Genomic DNA, 18504 nt, shown 5'->3' with positions numbered 1-18504 from the left:
CTGCCCTTTGGACTCTGCAGTTGTAACTTTTCTTCCTGCCACAGACTGGTTGCCAGAAAATGACTGTCCCATTGCTACTCTCACACAGAAAATACTCCAGTCTCTGAGGGAACAAACACCCTGTCCCACCTCTGCTCCAAACCAGAGAACTGCCAGGGCACCTTGAAGTGTGTCCCTACTGTGCCTTGTATTTCCTCAGATGTTCTTGGGAGTAATTCTTTTTTATTTTCAGTTTGTTCGTGAGAATTAGGGATAATTCTATAAAAAATATTCTAGTATAAGCCGGGCCTGGTGGCTCAAGCCTGTCATCCCAGCACTTTGGGAGGCTGAGGCGGGTGGATCATGAGGCCAAGAGATCGAGATCATCCTGGTCAACATGGTGAAACCCTGTCTCTATTAAAAATACAAAAAAAAAAAAAAATTAGCTGGGCATGGTGGCGAGTGCCTGTAATTCCAGCTACTCAGGAGGCTGAGGCAGGAGAATTGCCTGAACCCAGGAGGCAGAGGTTGCGGTGAGCCGAGATCATGCCATTGCACTCCAGCCTGGGTAACAAGAGCGAAACTCCATCTCAAAAAACAAAAAACAAAAAAATTCTAGTATAAATCAGCTTTCCAGTAAGTTTCTACTATGTCCAGTGCCTAAAGTAACCTGAAAAGATTTCGACAGTATATTGGGACCTGAAAATAAATAGATAAATAACCCTGAAAGAGAAATACACTTATAAACGTTAGGATACTTTCTTTCTTTCTTTCTTTCTTTCTTTCTTTCTTTCTTTCTTTCTTTCTTTCTTTCTTTTTTTTTTTTTGAGATGGAGTTTCACTCTTGTTACCCAGGCTGGAGTGCAATGGCGCGATCTCGGCTCATCGCAACCTCCGCCTCCTGGGTTCAGGCAATTCTCCTGCCTCAGCCTCCTGAGTAGCTGGGATTACAGGCACGTGCCACCATGCCCAGCTAATTTTTTTGTATTTTTAGTAGAGACGGGGTTTCACCATGTTGACCAGGATGGTCTCGATCTCTTGACCTCGTGATCCACCTGCCTCAACCGCCCAAAGTGCTGGGATTACAGGCTTGAGCCACCGCACCCGGCAGGATACTATTTCAACTGATCTCTACAACAGCTGTGGAATGATGATTTGACCCACTTTACAAATGAAGAAACAAATTCAAGAAGGATCAATCACTTGCACAAAGGTAGTCAATGCAGTGCTGAGACTAGAGCCCAGGTAGTTCTGATTCTTAGCCCAGGGACCTTCCATTCTAACAAGCTGCCTTCTGCCATACTCTTCTTTCTGACCACAAAGATTGAACGGAGTCTTCTGCTTCTGGCCAAATTGGAGTAATAGAGACCAGATTTGTCCTCCACCTTAAGCAACTGGAAAACTGGAAACACGATTTTCAACTATAGCTTCCACACTGCATATAGTGCGGTACAGTAGAGAGATCCCTGGGAGAGAGAAAATAAAAGAGGTGAGCCCCAAGATTACTCCGGTTTATCACCTGAGATTTTGAACTGCAAAGCAGTGGGGGAGGACCCAGGCAGAGCCTGTAGTAAGTTTGAAAAAGTCAGGGTGGTGACATCACAGGACAGACTAGAGAACATTGCTGCACACAGAGAATGCCTTGGATTCCTGTCTTTAATCTTCAGGAAAGTGCTGATTAGTACTTGTATTTGAGGAAATGATGCAAAGCAGGGAGAAGAACTTCTCCAAAGAAATCATCTCTGTAGCTCACACAGAGCTTGCAACACTTGGTGTTTCCATCAGCTAAAGGGAAAAACCCTTTTAATAAGGGGAGCATTGGTTATAACAGGGGTCCCCAAACCCCGACGATGCTCCGTGGCCTGTTAGGAACCCGGCCGTACACAGCAGGTGAGCAGCAGCGAGAAAGCATTACCGCCTGAGCTCCACCTCCTGTCAGGTCAGCGATGGCATTAGATTCTCATTAGAGCACAAACCCTGTTGTGACCTGTACATGCAAGAGGTCTAGGTTACACTACAGATTTAGGTTGCATGCTCCTTATGAGACTCTAGCTAATGCCTGATGATCGGACGTGAAACAGTTTCATACTGAAACCATCACCCTGAACCCAAGCAGTCTACCCGCACCTCATCTGTGGAAAAACTGTCTTCTGGGTGACAAGTCCCTGGAGTCAAAACTGTCGGAGACCACTGGCTTACAATAGGCAAAAGAGTATCGTCCCCAGTGTAAACCATGAACTATGCGTAATAATAGCATGTAACTTCATCAATGGTAATAAATGTGCCTTTCTGGAGAGAGACATGGATAGTCTAGCAGGCTAGGCATGCATAGAGGCAAGTGGTATGTGAAAACCTTTTGTACTTCCTGTTCAAATTTTGCCATTAATCTGAAACAACTCTAAAAAATAAGACTTATTATTTAAAAACGCATATTGCAGGCCGAGGACAGTGGATCACACCTGTCATCTCAGCACTTTGGGAGACTGAGGTGAGTGGATCACGAGGTCAAGTGATCGAGACCAAACTGGTGACATGGTAAGAAGCCGTCTCTACTAAAAACACAAAAAATTAGCTGGGCATGGTGCCATGTGCCTGTAATCGCTGCTACTCAGAAGGCTGTGGCAGGAGAACTGCCCGAAACCAGAATGCGGAAGTTTCGGTGAGCTGAGATCGTGCCAATGCACTCCAGCCTGGGTAAAAAGAGTGAAACTCAGTCTCAAAAGAAAAAAAAAGGCATATTACAACCATAGTGGAAAAAAATAGCCACTGACTAATAGCTGCTCTTATCCTGCTTCAAAAAATTAAAAAGCCAGCTTGAAAAGAAGCCACTTGTTTTTAAGTCATTTTATTGAATATCAAACGAGTCTAAAACAATTTTAACACAAAATGCCAAAAGTCCAGTGCTCAGTGAGTTACAGTGGGCAATGTCTAACACCAAATCAAATAATATTAGGAATGCGGAGACACAGAAAACTGAGATGCATGATGAGAAGGGAAAAAAATTCAATCTACTTTAACTGACTTAGGAAGGACACAACAGAGAAGAATTTAAAAATAATAGGAAGGCCTGAGGTAGTGGCTCAGGCCTGTAATCCAAGCACTTTGGAGCCCAAGGCGGGTGGATCACCTCAGCTCGGGAGTTCAGTACCAGCCTGACCGACACGGTGAAACCCCGACTTTACAGAAAATAAAAACTAAAAATATGTAATCCCAGCACTTTGGGAGGTCGAGGCGGGTGGATCACAAGGTCGAGAGATCTAGACCATCCTGGTCAACAAGGTGAAACCCCGTCTCTACTAAAAATATAAAAAATTAGCTGGGCATGGTGGCACATGCCTGTAATCCCAGCTACTCAGGAGGCTGAGGCAGGAGAATTGCCTGAACCCAGGAGGCGGAGGTTGAGGTGAGCCGAGATCGCGCCATTGCACTCCAGCCTGGGTAACAAGAGCGAAACTCCATCTCAAAAAAAAAAAAAAAAAAAAAAAAAAAAGTTCGCCGGGCATCGTGACGGCAGGCGCTTGTAGTCCTAGCTTTTTTGGAGCCCGAGGTTGGAGGATTGCCTGAGGTCGGGAAGTGGAGGCTGCTATGGGCCTTGGCCGGACGAATGCACTGCAGCCTGTTGCCTGGGTTGGTCTTGAACTCCTCGGCTCTAGCAAAGTACCCACCTCACCTCCGAACTTGCACCCACCATATTCATCTGTCCCGGAGGTGTTGTTTAACTCTGTAAGTTGAATGCACACATTGAAAATCATTCTGCTGGCCAGGCGCGGTGGCTCAAGTCTGTAATCCCAGCACTTTGGGAGGCCGAGGCGGGTGGATCACGAGGTCGAGAGATCGAGACCAACCTGGTCAACATGGTGAAACCCCGTCTCTACTAAAAATACAAAAAATTAGCTGGGCATGGTGGTGCGTGCCTATAATCCCAGCTACTCAGGAGGCTGAGGCAGGAGAATTGCCTGAACCCAGGAGGCGGAGGTTTCGGTGAGCCGAGATCGCGCCATTGCACTCCAGCCTGGGTAACAAGAGCGAAACTCCGTCTCAAAAAAAAAAACTAAAGGAATAAAGAAAACCATTCTGCTAGATAGCTCCTTTTTTGTTTTAGAGCCAGATATTTCTCATTACAGCCTATACTCCCATCCACTCTGGAATGTCCAAACGCAGCTTTTAGAAGAACTGTGTTACTAACTCGCTGAATCTAAACATAGATGCAACTTCCTAAAAAGAACCAACACACAGCAGATCAGTTTGTAGGAAGCAGGTCTTCTGTGTTTTAAATGCATTCGTACTGCTAACAATTATATGCCACTATAAGGCTGGAAATGACTGATTCTACATTCTCCAAAGAAAGGGTTTCTGAACTGCTGAAATACAAATCCGTTTAACTCTGTAAGTTGAATGCACACGTTGACAAGCATTCTGCTGGATAGCTCCGTTTTTGTTTTAGAGTCAGATATTTCTCTTTACACCCTGTACTCCCATCCACTCTGGAATGTCCAAACCTAGCTTTTAGAAGAAACCTGTTTCTTTTTCTTTTTTCTTTTTTTTTTTTTTTTGAGACGGAGTTTCGCTTTTGTTACCCAGGCTGGAGTGCAATGGCGCGATCTCGGCTCACCGCAACCTCCGCCTCCTGGGTTCAGGCAATTCTCCTGCCTCAGCCTCCTGAGTAGCTGGGATTACAGGCACGTGCCACCATGCCCAGCTAATTTTTTGTATTTTTAGTAGAGACGGGGTTTCACCATGTTGACCAGGATGGTCTCGATCTCTCGACCTCGTGATCCACCCGCCTCGGCCTCCCAAAGTGCTGGGATTACAGGAGTGAGCCACGGCGCCCGGTGAAGAAACCTGTTTCTAATTGGCTGAATCTAAACATAGTTGCAACTTCCTAAAAGGAACCAACACACAGCAGAACAGTTTGCAAGAAGTGGGTCTTCTGTGTTTTAAACGCATTCTTACTGCTAACTCGTATATGCCAGTATAAGGCTGGAAATGACTGTTTCTACATTCTCCAAAGAAAGGGTTTCTGAACTGTTTCTGTAAGTTGAATGCACACATTGACAACCATTCTGCTGGATAGCTCCATTTTTGTTTTAGAGCCAGATATTTCTCTTTACATCCTGTACTCCCATCTAGTCTGGAATGTCCAAAGGCAGCTTTTAGAAGAAATGTGTTTCTAACTCGCTGAATCAAAACATAGTTGCAACTTCCTAAAAGGAACCAACACACAGCAGATGAGTTTGTAAGAAGCGGGTCTTCTCTGTTTTAAACGCATTCTTACTGTTAACTCTTATATGCCACTATGGGGCTGGAAATGACTCTTGCTACATTCTACAAAGAAAAGGTTTCTGAACCAGTGAAATACAAATCAGTTTAAGTGCAGCCGGGGAAATGGAACCATGTTCATGGCCAGCTTCTGCAGGTCGGCGTTCAGCCGGCCTGGGAAGCGCAGGCACGTGGTAACCCCACTCATGGTAGCAGACACCAGGTGATTCAGGTCACCATAGGTGGGTGTGGTCAGTTTTCCGGTCCTGAAACAGATGTTGTAGAGTGCTTCATTATCAATGCAGAACGTCTCGTCTGCATTTTGTACGAGCTGGTGGACGGAGAGGGTGGCATTGTAGGGCTCCACCACGCCGTCTGACACCCTGGGTGAGGGCAGGATGCTGAATGTGTTTATGATCCTGTCTGGGTACTCCTCCCAAATTATGTCCATGAGAAGGCGACCCGCCCCAGACCCAGTCCCCCCACCCAGGGAGTGGATCACCTGGAAACCCTGCAGGCAATCACAGCTCTCAGCTTCTTTTCTCACAACATCCATCACCGACTCCATCGGTTCCACGCCTTCTGTGTAGTACCCCTTGGCCCAGTTGTTTGAGGCCCCGTGCTGACTTGTAAGGTCGTAGTCAGTCACTTGATGGCCAGGTATGTGGTCATCAGTGGTCGCCACAAGGCAAAAAGCACCATTCACCCGGCAGGTGGAGCGAATGAAACCCTCTCCCCTAAAGTCACAAGACAGCAGCCTTGCCTGTTAGAACCTAGATCAGGAGCCAAATCTGAGACGGCCTAACAACAGACTCGCTGCAGGTGGCTCCTGCCCGGTCCCAGAAAAGGCCATAGTCACTGTCCCACCTCAGCTCCCTGCAGGGAGATTGCATCAGCAGCTACTCACTTTGAGGAGACAGCTGGATTTTCTTCCCATATCCCGTTTAGGAGAGGGGGATTGCATGACTCAGAGTATGGGAGGGTGTTCAGGGGCCCCAGTTACACAGTTCCCACAGAGATGAACTTGGGGCACTCGCTGACTTTGAGCTGCCCTGGCTAAGGAGCCACACCCAAGTCCTCATCCACAGCTCACCAAAGACGAAGTTGTCTGGCCTGAAGATCTGCCTGAAGGGCCCTGAATGCACTGTGTCCATGGTGCCTGGCTCCAGATCCACGAGCACAGCACGGGCCACATACCTGCCACCTTAACAGAAGGGAATGGGTGAGGAGAGGGTTGGTATTCCCAGGAGGGCAGTCAGGAACAGACGGGTCTCACCGCTGGCCTTGTTGTAGTACACATTGATGAGTTCCAGCTGCAGGTCACTGTCCCTGTGGTAAGTGCCAGCAGAGTCAATGCCATGTTCATCAGAGATCACCTCCCAGAACTGCGAGAGATGCAAGAGGCCAGACAGCCCAGGGCTGAGTCATGGAGCTCAGGAAGCGGGAGTTGTCCCAGTCCTTCTCCCACTTCCATCCCCCTTCCTCAGGCCACTGGGTCCCTTGGTTTTCACCCCGGCAGCCTGCAATGCAGAGGCACCACCCCTTCCACTGCCAACATCTTCACCGACCACCCTGCAGGCCCGAGCTGGGCCCTCAGAGCCCTAGCTGCCAACCTTTGTGCCGATCTGGTTCCTGCACTTTCCGAGTTGGGTAAACACAATCTCCCGCATGGCCAAGGCAGGACTAGGCCAGCAAAAGAAAGGTGAAGAGGAGGATTAAACGCACAACGACTCAGTCCGTAGTCCGCCAATGCTTAAACAGCCCCACACCCTCCTCCCCCAGCCTTGGATTGGGCTCCCAGAATAAGAAACCGCTTGACTTTTACACGGGTGTGCCCGCCTGTGACTCCCTTGGAGGTTAATGTCTATTGGAGAGCTCAGGTGGCCTTGCTGTGGTCCTTTCCACGCTGGGGAGAGCTGGGCAGCTGAAGAACTTCCTCCCATGTCTTTAGTGAGACTAAATCCCTAGCTGAGCTGAAACTGAATTTTCCTCCCATGTGGAGGGGAAGACTTTCGTTTCCACATTCAGAGTGCCTTTGCATGTGTCCTGGATTGATGACATACTTTTGTAATGGATGAGTCCTTTCATCTCTTAGGAGATCTGTGATTCGAAAAGGCTTTCTGTGTGCTAACTCAACAGGATCTAATTATAAGTTTTCCTTTGGAGCAGCTCAAACCCATAGTAAGCTATGGGTGTTAGAGATAGCCAGGCTTCTGATTTCATTAGCCTTCTTTAGAGTTTGATTCGTTCTTCCACCTTTCCAGAGGACTACAATCTCCACACAGAGTGAAGGTGATATTTGATTCCTGACACTGAGAATAGGTGTTGGGATATGCCTGCTGTGAAAGATGGGCCATTGTCACTTTGCACGCTTTTAGATGATACAAACTGAGGAATTATATCTTCTTGTAAACACTTTTCAGATAGGATGGGGAATGCCTTGATCTAACCAGTGAAGGTATCTGTAAGCATTAGCAAATATTTTAATTTCCTATAGAAAGGTGCCTGAGTAAATTAGAGTTTTCAGTCCTCACCTGGAGAGATTTCTTAGTGTTGAACAGGTTAAACTAGAGGAGGAGACAATTGCTGGCTGTTTGTGTTATTTCAGGCACAGAGCTCAGGGCAGAGTCACCCGTGTTAGTGTCTTGAAAAGATTTATCCCCAAAAACCAATGAGACATTAACTGAAACAAAGAATCCCTTCTAAGGTGAAAATAATCATGTAAGTGTTTAACTATTTTCCTATGATTAGTACTTGGCATTAGTAATGTATTACCATGAGTCAGCCAGCCAGAGGGGTTCTGGACTAAACTGGAATCCCTGGCCCATTTTTGTTCTTCTTTGGAGCATTCTGTCTCAGCTCCAGGTACGCTGACCAGCATGCCCGTCGGCTTCAGTGTAGTGACCTTGACTATCACATCTGCAAGGGCAGTTTCTTTCACATGGTCAATCTCTCTTTTGATGTCCTCTGCAATCAATTATAGTCACTTTTCTCTGGCAGCCAAGCAGCACTCTAACAAGCTCAAAATCTGAGTGATGTTGTCCGGAAAAGCCCTTTGTGGTCAAGAGTCCCTACCCATTCCAAATTGCAGCATAAGCATGAAGCACTCAAAAGTCATACTTAGTTTAAATGTTAACTTTTAAATTTTTCCTTGACTACAGGGCTCTGGTAAGTTCAATTAACTCAGCTTTTTGAGCTGAGGTCGAGGTCAGCAAGGCATGTGACTTGATTAACTTGTGCTGACTAATCAGAGCATTAGCCCTCCTGTTTTCCTGATGCATAAAACAACTTGCATCTGTTAACCACTCTTCCTTGGGATTGTCAAGGAGCTCATTTCAAGTCTGGCCTGATAGAATAAATTTGTTTCATAACCTGTGACATGGTTTGGCTGTGTCTCCAGTCAAATCTTATCAATTATAGCTCTCATAATTCCCATGTGTCTTGGGAAGGACCCAGTTGGAGGTAATTGAATCGGGGAGTGAAGCGAGTCTTTCACACACTGTTCTTGTGACAGTGAATAAGCCTCATGAGATATGATTATTTTATTTTTATTTTATTTTTTGAGACATATTTTTGCTCTGTTGCCCAGGCTGGAGTGCAGTGGCATGATGTCAGCTCACTGCAGCATCTGTCTCTTGGGTTCAAGGGATATTCCTGTCTCTGCTTGAGTAGCTGGGATTACAGGCACCCACCACCATGCCTGGCTAATTTTTGTATTTTCAGTAGAGACGTGGTTTCACCATATTGGCCAGACTGGTCTCAAACTCCTGACTTCAGGTGACCCACCTGCTGCCTTGGCCTCCCAAAGTGTTGGGATTACTCCCCTTTATAAAGGGGAGTTTTTCTACACAAGCTCTTTTGTTTATTTATTTATAAATCAAATAAAACTCTCAAAGTGGGCAAAGTACTTTTTTTTAGATCTATAAGTTACTTATGTACATAGGAAAAAATCCTTTGTGTCCCTGGTATAAGGATTTAAATTAAAAGAGGAATGAAACTGTTTTCTGTTCAGTATGTGTGAGGGTTTTGTACTGCTGCTTACAGTTTAAGTTACCTATTACTTTTCAAATAGATAATTGGTGGCAAATACTACATTTTAAAAATGTGTATACCCTTTACCCATCAATTCCATTGTTGACAAATGTTAAGTTGTTGTGAAATGCTAAGTGCATGAATATTGCAAAATGCCGAGTGTATGATAGAACCTATTGTTTGATGGGAAGAAAGATGGTAAGGAAAACCTTTTTGCCTTCCCCACTTTGAGTAGAAAATGACTTGGGGCATTCAAAAGTGGCAGGACAATATATAAATGTCATACACTGGTTAAAACACTTCTTTAAGTATGGAACATCTGACCCTGCCCCATGGCTTCCTCGTGGAGAATACTTTCAGTTTGTCTGTGATCAGTGGTAAGTGGGTACCAGCTGCCTGCGTGGTCTATTTTTGTGTTATGAGAAACGACTGAACATCTGTTTGTTCATAATCATCACCTGTTCAGAGAGAATAATTGCATGGGTCAGAGTCTGCTTGAGGCCCACAGCCTCGAATGCTGTCAGCCCCCTGAGGCTGTCAGCTTGGAAGGCTGGTGGTCCCTTGGATAGCTCACTTAGTTGTTCTATCTGGATGTCTGCTTCTCAATTCCTTCAGCGCCACCTGGATGGGGGTCTCTATGGCTGAGCTGGTACTCAGTATTCCATTATACTAAAACACCCTTAGGAAGTAGAGATACATGCACTTTGTTTTTTGCAGCACTTATTTTAAAAAGAACCCATAGAATAAATTCTATAAATAAATTTCTGTTGCATCCATAGGATGGAATAATAGGTGGCCACTGAATGTGTCAATAGATATAGAAAAATGTTAATGTGCGAAGATGTATTTTGTTATAGCCAGCAAGGAAAAAAAAATCAGTTTGATTACACATACACACAACATATCATGGTCTTGTGTTAGCAAAAAAGTGGACAAAATATAAAATTTGTAATTTCTGGAGCTTTCTATTTTAAGTAAAGTTTTTTTTTTCTTTTTCTTATCTATAATTGCTACAGTGAGCATGTATAACACTTTTAGTAAAAGTTAATTATTAATGGAATCATCCTTGGGGAGAGAGGAATATGAATCTTGTACAGATAAAAATAATTTCTCACTTTATATTTTTTGTCATTATTGTGTGTCATATTTGAACACTTTTCCTCTTCAGAAATAAAAAGGGAATGTTTTTATCTGTGTTTCCAGATTTTATGTATATAATATGTACATATATTTTTCACATATATAGATTTATTCCATTATTGTAAACAATGATAGATTAATCATTTCATTTTACTTGTATTCTTTAAAAATAAAAATAAAAAATATAAGTAATTGCTATTGCAAAAATGCTGCTTTATAGGAAATATATTTTTGTTAAATGTATATTATTTTAAAATATTGAATTCCCCATCTGTGTTTATCTGTTCTTTCATTCCATTTATTCATCGAATGTAACCTGAGTACCTATTATGTAGCAGACATATTCTACTGTCTCTCAGGACCCTTCCATCCTTCAAACTTTATGTTTACCTGCCCTGCCTGCACAAGCTGAGAGATTTAAAATGGGGATACTTATTCTCATTTAAACTTTATCTCCCACCTTTCAAACAAATGAATTTCTGAAGTTAGAAAATAGAAGATAACCTTTAACTGCCCTTTCAAAAGTTTATCATTTAAAAATACTAATATTAATTAATGGAAAGTCTGATCTGCATATATTCTGTAAATATGAGTCATACCTATTCATTGGAATCAGGAGATTCCTTTGACTTCAAATTGTTTGAAAATCAAATAATTAAATTGTTTAGAAAATGTGTTATTGTTATTTCAATGATCTTTTCCCATAGTACCTTTAAGAACTAAAATGTATTTAAGTGCCACTTATATGCCTAGAACTGCCCTAGATCTGCTGAGTCGACCGTATTCTACTTAACGTAAGGTCTCATGGATTGTGTGATGCCCCATTATTTTATATATCAATAAAATAATTTTTAAAATACTGCCAATTATAGTTGTAATAAATCACGAATTATAGGTGGCATTATAATATTGGAGGTGTTAAAATGTCACCTATTTAAGTCATCCTACAAAGTAGGTATAATTGTATTATTTTACTTAATTAAAATGTCATTGATAAGTAGTAGTAATAGTAAGAATTATAACATCTAGCTGAGTGCAGTGGCTCACACCTGTAATCTCAGAACTCTGGGAGGCTAAGGTGGGAGGATCACTTACTGCCAGGAGTTTGAGACCAGCCTGAGCAACAAAGTGAGATTCTTACTCTATGTATAAATTTAAATTAGTAGCTGGACATGCTGCTGCACATCTGTAGTCTCAACTACTCAGGAGGCTGGGAATGGAGGACAGCTTGAACCAAGGAGTTCTAGGCTACAGCGTGGTATGATTACACCATTGCACTCCAGCCTGAACAAAGAGGGAGACCTTCTCTCAAAACACAAAAAAACTAATGATTTTTAAGTTGTTGCTGTAGCAACTATTCTAAAGACTACATAGTTTTTCATTTAAGCATCATGATGTCCTATGAGATAGCTATTATCGTTGTCTTTATTCATGAAGAAGTTGAGGCATGTCCCGACCTGCAGGACAACAACAGGAGCTCGAAGGGAGGGAGTGGGGATGGATGGGCAGGAGACTCGAAGAATGGAGACAAGACAGGAGTCTGATCAAGTCTCGTTTATTGTTGCTGAGCTCACAGCTTAAATAGGCCAGGCAGGGAGGCAGGGCAAAGGAAGCTTGCAGTTGGGAAATTCCGGCCTTCCTAAGTTTCAAAAACTGAAACTTACCAGCAGGAAACAGAAACTGAAACATTCAGTGGAGAAACAGGAACTGAAACTGAAACATTCAGCGGAGAAACAGAAACATTACTGAAACTTATCAGCGAGGAAACAAAGACTGAAACTTGTCAACAGGAAAACAGGAACTGAAACTTAACTTGTGCAAACCTCAACAGATCACAAAATGGCGGCTATTGCTGCCCACAGGTCCCCCTTTTTTATTTTATTTAGAAATTAGGTTGAGTGGTAGTTATGCCCGTGGGAACCGTGCCTGTCTTAGGTCAGAGGACCCCACATGAGAGAACATTGACTCCTTATCCGTCATGGGAAGGGGAAAAACGTTTTCCTATCTTAGGCGGAGTGTCCTTACTCATGCTCCTCAGTTGCCCGTCATTGGCTAACCGGTTCAGCTCACCGGGTGACCTGAGAGGAAAGGTATCAAGCTCCATCTCTAAGTCTGCCATCTCCAGCCTGTGGTAATGGACCTGAATGGGCTGCATCTTTATGGCCTCAATTTGTGATCTTGAGAAGCTCCTGAGTTTGCTGAGTATAACAGGACCAATAGACAGTAAGACAAGGAGGGAAAGCAATCAGGATATATAATACCATGTTGTTGACTCCTAAAAAGGGAAAAGATAGAAGATCCTCAGGGCTCGATGTCGTCCCTGGGTGGAGTTGGTTTTTCGGATTTTTTGGTATCTACTTGCTTTACAAGTCTCTTGGGAAGCCACCTGGCCGAATCGGCTTCCTTGGCATAAATGCACACCGATCCTCGACCCCAAATCAGGACCGGGTCCGGGCCATGCCATGCGCCCATCATGGGATCTTTCCACATTACCAATGCATAATGGCTTTTGGATTCAAAATGCCAGTGTCGATCGGCAGTGGAGTTTCCTTCTTGACCCAGTGTTAAAAAATTTAAAATAAATAAGGAGTGTGATAAAAGGTTTTTTGGTGATCCCTTATGGGGGTACCATTCCCCCTTTTTTATTTTATTTAGAGTGGTTTTTATGGTGAGATGAGCTCTTTCTACTATGCCTTGTCCCTGGGGGTTGTACGGGATGCCTGTAACATGTTGAATGTTTAGGTGAGTACAGAATTGAGTGAAGGCTGTACTGACATAACCAGGCCCGTTGTCAGTTTTGATTTTACGTGGACACCCCAGGGATGCAAAGGCAGTTAAAAGATGAGCAATAACATGGTTTGTGGCTTCTCCAGTTTGTAAAGTGGCAAAGATATATCCACTGCAAGTATCAATGCACACATGAACGTATTTAAGATTTCCAAATTCTGGGATGTGGGTGACATCCATTTGCCAAAGGGCATTAGGTAGGAGGCCTCGAGGGTTAACTCCAAGATGTGGGACTGGTAAGTGAGGTGCACATTGTGTGCAGGACTTTACTATTTGTCGGGCTTGTTCTCTAGTTATGTGATGGAGTAGTCTTAAGGATTGAGCTTTAAGATGATGCAAGTTGTGCGAATGTTGTGCTTGAGCTAGAGGGGTGTTACGGAGTTGAACTAACAGAACACACGGGTGGCTAGGTCTGCCTTGGCATTTCCAGAGGCTATTGGACCGGGTAAGCCTGAATGAGCACGTAAGTGCCCAATGTAGAAAGGTTGTGTTCTGGAAATTAATAGCTTTTGTAGTTGAGAAAATAGTTTTGCAGCAGTTGAGGTGTGTTTTATGAATGGGGTTGTTTCTAACTTTGGGACAGAGGTAGCAATGTATGCACTGTCTGTATAAACATTGAGAGGATCATTGGGAAACATGGAAAATGCAGCTATAACTGCATGTAGCTCTGCTAATTGGGCAGACGAAGATTGGGATTGAAAGCTGATAGTTTGGTTTGGGGTAACAAAGGCTGCAAGCCCTGTGGATGACCCGTCAGTGAAAATGGTAATTCCATTTGGAAGGGGATGAAGTCTGGTATTTTTAGGAAAAACGAAATCATGTCTGTTGGCAAAATCTAGAAGCTTATTGGGAGGATAATGATTATCGAGGTTGCCAGTATAAGAGGCAAGTGCAATGGACCATGCTTCAGTATTTTGCATGAGCCAATGGATCTGCTGTTTGGTATAAGGTTGGACAATGTTGTTAGGTTCCTGTCCGAAATATTCCTTGCCTAGGGTTCTTCCTTTGGTAATTAGACTGGCTACCATAAGGTAGTAAGGTTCAATGACTTTAGTGGGCATATTAGGAAGATGGATCCACATAAGTGGAGCAGTTTGCCAGAACACAGCTGTGGGAGATAATGAGGTATGACGTATAATAAATTGGAGTGGATTGTCAATATCGAAAAAGGTGATGGTTTGGTTATTGATAGCTTGGTTAACTAAATCGATAGCTGATTTTGCTTCAGGGGTGAGTTGTCTTAAAGAAGTAGGACTGGGATCCCCTACCAATGTATCGTATAGAAGCTTGAGATCAGCTTTGCATAATTTTAGATAAGGTAACAGCCAGTTTATGTCTCCTAATAATTTTTGAAAATCATTGAGGGTTTTTAAACAGTCTAGCCTAAGTTGTACCTTTTGAGTCGATAGGCGAGTTCCACTTAACTGAAATCCTAGGTAAGTGTAGGGATCAGTAAGTTGCACCTTCTCTGGGGCGATGACTAATCCACTAGCAGTAAGGGCAGTTTGTAGACTTTTGAAACAAGACAAGACCACTTCCTCTTTTGCTGCTGCTAAAAGTATGTCATCCATATAATGGATTATGTATACATCCTTCCAATCTTTTCTAACTTCAGCAATGGCGATGGCCACATATGACTGACATAAGGTGGGACTGTTGGCCATGCCCTGAGGCAAAACCTTCCATTGATATCTCTTCATAGGCTCTTTAAAGTTAATTGCGGGAAGGCTGAAAGCGAAACGCTTACAATCCTCTGGATGGAGAGGAATAGTAAAGAAACAGTCTTTTAGGTCTACAATAACTTTGTAGAATCCCAGAGGTATGGCTACAGGGGAAGGGAGGCCGGGTTGTACACAAATATACACCACCCTGTTCCAGGGTGCCCAGGGATATTAATTCCAGCCAAACTTGGTTATACTCATTCATTTTTTTTATACCACAAACATATTTATAAACGAAAATGTAGCATCACCATAAACAGCTGAAGCTAGACTATCTACAGACAAAATTAGCAACAAATCTGATGCACTGTAAATTCAAGTTCTCAGGACAACAAAAGTGATGAAGCAAGACCTCAAATAACAATGTTAATGCCATTTACAAAGGAAAAAACTGATACAAAAACATTCAAAACCTGAACATCACTTGGCATGTGAGGGGAAAAAAAAAGCAAACTAGCTGAAAGGTTCATAAACACAAGGTCTTATATACATTACACAAAGTTCAGGTGTTAGCCTTGAACGTAACTTTCAAAATACCTTCAAATATATCCAACTCAGATCACAGAATTTTGGTATCGAGTCGCTTCATCCTCAAGATCATCCCAATCAATGCCTTCGTCCTCTGAATTATTGGCTCGACTGGCTAGCCATACAATCCTCTTTCAATATTTTGGATTAGCTAATTTTTGTTTAAGGCCTGTGGCTACACATTAAGCAAATTTCTCTAAGGAACACACAGACCCACCGCTCTCCACGGGTTTCTGTTTCTCTTTACCAGATTTGCTATTAAATGACATTAAGTCAGCTTCCCCTGACTTTTTCTCCTTGCCCTCTTTGGGTTCTGGTTTTTCCAAAACTAACGAATTTTCTTTAAAGGGGGGACTTTTATCGGACAAATTTTTACATGAGTCTCTCAGGCAAGTTTCCCCCTGGGTTATGAGATTAGCAATGACTGGATCGTCATGTTTTCGGGTAATGACCTCATTTATTGGATTCTAGTATGAGAAAGCAATTACAGGGACCGTTTGAAGCCCGAAAGCATCATAATAATCTTTTAGGGCATCCCCTACTCTTTTCCAACATCTTTGATCTATGGTTCCTTCTTGAGGGAACCAGGGACAAACGTCCTTAATATAATCAAAATATTTAATTAACCGGTTTACTTTCACCTTTACTCCTCGCGCCTTTAATGCTATGCTGAGTTCTTCTACAAGCAACTCATGCTTACTAATTTCCTGACCCATAATATCGTCGTCCACTTACCAGAGAGCAAGGCCGCAGCAGGTTCCCGCGGTGACTCCTCCTCTGGATTTCTTCCTTCAATCCGACCAGCTTTGACGACGTCCCTCACTGTGTCCCTCTTACTTTGAGCCCCACATTGGGCGCCAGACTGTCCCGACCTGCAGGACAACAACAGGAGCTCGGAGGGAGGGAGTGGGGATGGATGGGCAGGAGACGCGAAGAATGGAGACAAGATAGGAGTCTGATCAAGTCTCGTTTATTGTTGCTGAGCTCACAGCTTAAATAGGCCAGGCAGGGAGGCGGGGCAAAGGAAGCTTGCAGTAGGGAAATACCGGCCTTCCTAAGTTTCAAAAACTGAAACTTACCAGCAGGAAACAGAAACTGAAACATTCAGTGGAGAAACAGGAACTGAAACTGAAACATTCAGCGGAGAAACAGAAACTGAAACATTCAAGGGAGAAACTGAAACATTCAGCAGAGAAACAGGAACTGAAACTGAAACACTCAGTGGAGAAACAGAAACATTACTGAAACTTATCAGCGAGGAAACAAAGACTGAAACTTGTCAACAGGAAAACAGGAACTGAAACTTAACTTGTGCAAACCTCAACAGATCACAAAATGGCGGCTATTGCTGCCCACAGAGGCACAGAAAGGGTAAGCAATAGCTGGTCATTGACAGAGTTTAAAGTACAACTCAAGCCCTACTTGAACTGAATCCAAAGACCAAGCTCTTTCTATTCAAATAGGCTGCTGTTTTCATTACAGTAGTGAGCAATAAGAACTAGCAAATACTGTACTTTCTTCAGAAAAAATGAAGTTTTTGTTTTGAAGGAAGAGGAAAAATATGCTATTCAATGTTTACAATCATGGGAATAACTGTATGTTTTGAGATATTGCACTACAATTTTCTAAAAAGTCCTCTTACTCTCGTAGAACTGCTGCTCTACATTTGACCTTTGCTAGTGGCTGTGTGGAACCGGTCACTCTCGTGGCAAACAGAAGATGCCAGGTTGACATTTGTGACAAAAAAATCAGCATGCCTTTGATAAAGGCGTATAGTAGCCAACTCTTTCAGCATGACATGGGTTTGATTTTTATACATAGAATTAAAATAAATTTATCTTCTTTAAATATAAGTAGTTAGTGAAACCTGTGGAATGTGTATTTTGAATTGTTAGAATTTACACTCTGTTTCTTGATCTAATATGGAAAGGCTGCACATTGCCAGGAAGAGACTTTTACCATCATTCTGCCGATTATGCTGTATATAATGAGACTACATTACTGGCAGAAAAACTACTTTTTTGTGATGTAAGTATCGAAGCACTGGACAAGGTACAGATCAATTAACTTTCTTTTCAAAACATTTCTTTTAACCTTAACATAGGTAAGAGTCAACTTTTATATTCAGAAGCTCAAACATTCCCCGAATGCAAGCAAATTAATAATTCTGAAATAATGGTCTAAAATCGTATTTTAAATATTGATACTTAGAAGCATTACAGAGAACAGCTTTTTAAAATACTCTTTGGAAAATATTTGTGAATTTCTTTTTTTTTTATCAGCTTATTTCTAGACATCTTTTTTTTAAATTGCATTTTAGGTTTGGGGGTACATGTGAAGAACATGCAAGATTGTTGCATAGGTACACACATGGCAGTGTGATTTGCTGCCCTCCTTCCCCTCCCCTATATCTGGCATTTCTCCCCATGCTAAAGGTAAAAGCTTTTCAACTTTTTTTTAAAATACGGGTTTTTTTTTTTTTTCTAATTAACGTAAAACAACACAGGAATGAAAATGTGCCCTGAAAATAGGTTTTCTCTTAAAACTCAAACAAAACTAAAGCAACATACGATAAACGGAAACTTTGCTGCTGCTGACAATTTTCTAAAAAACTGATGTATTATCTCTCAGTGGCAAGGCTTAAGAGAAAAAAATGAGAAAGGAAAAGGAGAGCCATCAGAAATATGCAGGTCACTTGGAAATTGGGTAATAAGGGAAAATGCCAAGAAGAATTTTTTAAAAAGTTTGTTGTTCTTCCAGTTTACGTGTTGAGAAAAAGTGCTCCAAACGCACCTTTTAGAAGAAATTTGTTTCTAACTCGCTGAATCTAAACATAGTTGCAACTTCCTAAAAGGAACCAACACACAGCGGATCAGTTTGTAAGAAGCGGGTCTTCTGTGTTTTAAACGCATTCTTACTGCTAACTCTTATATGCCAGTAGAGGGCTGGAAATGACTGTTGCTACATTCTACAAAGAAAGGGTTTCTGAACTGGTGAAATACCAATCAGTTTAACTCTGTAAGTTGAATGCACACATTGACAACCATTCTGCTGCATA

The 18504-nt window shown here is 42.6% G+C and overlaps 1 protein-coding gene across 1 annotated transcript; it reads right to left on the bottom strand.

The window, feature by feature from the left end:
- Positions 1-5201: 5201 nt before the first annotated feature.
- Positions 5202-6699, bottom strand: LOC141582553 (tubulin beta chain-like). The gene is made up of 2 exons (XM_074390886.1): positions 6325-6699; positions 5202-5864 (listed from the first exon to the last, which is right to left on the bottom strand). The coding sequence occupies exons 1-2, from the start codon at positions 6390-6392 to the stop codon at positions 5342-5344; spliced, it is 591 nt and encodes a 196-aa protein (XP_074246987.1). The 5' UTR covers positions 6393-6699; the 3' UTR covers positions 5202-5341.
- Between the last annotated feature and the right edge of the window lie 11805 nt (positions 6700-18504).

This window comes from Saimiri boliviensis, chromosome 21 (assembly GCF_048565385.1).
Source record: "Saimiri boliviensis isolate mSaiBol1 chromosome 21, mSaiBol1.pri, whole genome shotgun sequence".
NCBI lineage: Eukaryota > Metazoa > Chordata > Mammalia > Primates > Cebidae > Saimiri > Saimiri boliviensis.
The sequence above is the reverse complement of the archived record's forward strand: the minus strand, read 5'-3'. Positions and strand labels throughout refer to the sequence as shown.